Raw genomic sequence first — 2,500 nt, forward strand, 5'->3', positions numbered from 1 at the left:
GGAACACTAAAGGAGAAGAACTTTGTCGAAGCAGTGCGCTGAGCAATTATAAACCTGGGGAAATTCAAGGGGCAATAAATGTTGCTTGGACGCTGCAAAAATCTAAGCTAATCAAGGATGAGGTGGACAAGGTCAATAATGAAATAAACCAAAAATGTTCAGATCACTTGCTAAAGAAATTTCAATTATCCAAAGCTACTTTAGAGAGGAATGTTACGCGAGTGAAGGAAGGTGAGACTTCACTACGGAAATTTCAACAAGAACTAACAGCTGCAAGAATGGAGTTAATTGATAGCAAAAACAAGTCTGAACGCCGAGCGGCACTCATTAAAGTAGAGGAGATCGAGAAAGAATTGGATTCCCAGCTGGCCGAACTAAGAAGATCTCAGGATTCACTGAGGAAGGCAATCGATGCGAGACAAAAACTTCTTCGAACACTAGATGCCAATAGAAGTGGCACTTCTCCAAATTCCAGCGGATTAGAGGACGAAAACAGCGGTGCAGAAAGCGTTTCTTCAGGAGACGAGGAATAAAGTCAGAGATGGAACTCTGAACTCTTCCTTAAGGAAGGAACAATTTCGTTAGTAGTTATAGGTTTTTGGTTTTTGTTGTAAACGTGAATTTGCTGCAGTGAATGGATAATTTTGCGCAGAATGTTTTGGCGAGTACGTCACGCAATCCTTACCGTGGTATGTTAAATATCGACAAAGTATCGTAGAGCAATAAAATCACGCACTGTAAATTATAATGAAAATTCCAAGTGGTTATTTTTCACATATTTAAAACAAAATTTCAAGCGAACGAGAAGCCAAGCGAGTGAAATTAAAGAGCCTGTGAAAGTGCGCGAAGAGAGAAAATACGCACTTCCACCCAAACTCATACTCATTTCCGCTCGATCGCTCAATACATCCAATGTCAGGGGACTGGGACTGATATTTTTCAAGCCGGCCATTTGTTTGACTTCGCGTCGAACGCACTGCTGCTCAGTAGTGTCTCTCAGTGTTATCTGTGTCGTCCGGCGCCGGAATACTAGTGGAAAATACATGAAAAGGAATCTTACGTTTATTTCAACGGATAGAATTTTCAATTTTTCTTGGTTACCTTGAATCAACTGGAAAAGTACGTAAGTGTTTTTCAAACCCTCTGGAAAAAAAAGCTCTTTCTGTACCCCCGTCCCCTTCGGAAATTTGCCGCTTTTACACCCCTCTACCCCTCGGAATTTCCGTGACCCTCCGTGGGGGGGGTATGGATATTTCCTGGAACCACACAATGGTTAAAATTGTGAGGTGAATATTAGCATACAAGAAAAACAAGCTATGCCTTATTAGTATTCTTTATATAAAGAATGCTAACAAGGAGTATTTTATCAGGATATAAAGCTCATACACGTGGCGTTTTATCGGTGTTTTGATAGGCTGTTAGGCTCATGAATTATTAATGAATTTTTTTAAATGACAAATAGATTGGTGTCAGATGTGTTCAGAAATGCAGGTAATGAAATGCATATCAATTTTCAAATGTCCACTTGCTCTTCTCCCAAATTCAACTTCACCAGTGTCCAATGATCAGACGTCAGTGTCCCTGAAACTATGCTCCTCAAGTAACGATTGGAGGATACATTTACCCAACCTAACAATGTAGCATCTAATTACTGTACTGGCATTTCTGGATATACATGTAAGTGGATTGCTGTGGACGTAACAAGAACGAAGAAAGTGCATTGGGAAAGTTTGGACGAGCATATGATTAGAGTACTCCATGCTCGTTGGCACAGTACAGTAGTATGTCACAAATGCAAACCATGAAAACACATCCAACAGTGGTCAAACTAACCTTTGTTGTAGGGCCCCTTGCCCCTGTACATCTGAGGAAACTGTTGTGGTGCAACCATCACCACTTGCTGTGAATATGGTGATGCACCAGGCACTGAGGGAGGTCGCATAGATGTTGGAGAGAATGGCTGTGCTGGAACCACTGGGACGAACTGTGCTGACTGAGGAGACGGGGTAGGCTTCTAAAAATAGAGCAAATTTAGAGACTTGTCGTCAAGGGCAATTAACTTGTGGAAGCATCACTTGTAACTTCCAATGTCATTGTTACTCTCATGCTGACAGAACTCCCTTATTTCCCATCCCCTTACCTTCCCATCCCACTTTTCATGTACCTCCCCACTCTATCCCTCTACCTCTCTCCTAACAGTTGATTGTATGCATTACAACACATTTCCTCCATGAATGCATACTTGTCAACTTAGGCCACCATTGCAATGTAAAACTTGTTTACATGTGACACAATACCCAAAAGCTGCCAGGTTCCTTGTTTAAAGCCTAGCTCTGGTACAGTGTTGTTTCCTCATGGGAAAAAAAAAAAACTTTGCTACACACTGTCTCTATTCACCCAGGAGTATTAAATGCATGGCAGGGACATACTGAGGGTAACCTTTTGATGGCATCTCAAAGAAAAAATGAGGAGCCCTTTGCACTCCTATAACCACGCCAGC

At 41.6% G+C, this 2,500-nt stretch overlaps 1 protein-coding gene across 2 annotated transcripts in view; it reads right to left on the reverse strand.

The window, feature by feature from the left end:
- LOC138045964 (ataxin-2-like protein) overlaps positions 1-2,500 on the reverse strand; it is a 48,797-nt gene that overhangs the window by 15,266 nt on the left and 31,031 nt on the right. For both annotated transcript variants that reach the window (XM_068892606.1, XM_068892605.1), the window contains exon 18: positions 1,834-2,014. In XM_068892606.1, the coding sequence (XP_068748707.1) occupies positions 1,834-2,014 (181 nt within the window). The remainder of the gene's footprint in view (positions 1-1,833; positions 2,015-2,500) is intronic.

This window comes from Montipora capricornis, chromosome 4 (genome assembly GCF_036669925.1).
Source record: "Montipora capricornis isolate CH-2021 chromosome 4, ASM3666992v2, whole genome shotgun sequence".
In the NCBI taxonomy this organism is placed as follows: domain Eukaryota; kingdom Metazoa; phylum Cnidaria; class Anthozoa; order Scleractinia; family Acroporidae; genus Montipora; species Montipora capricornis.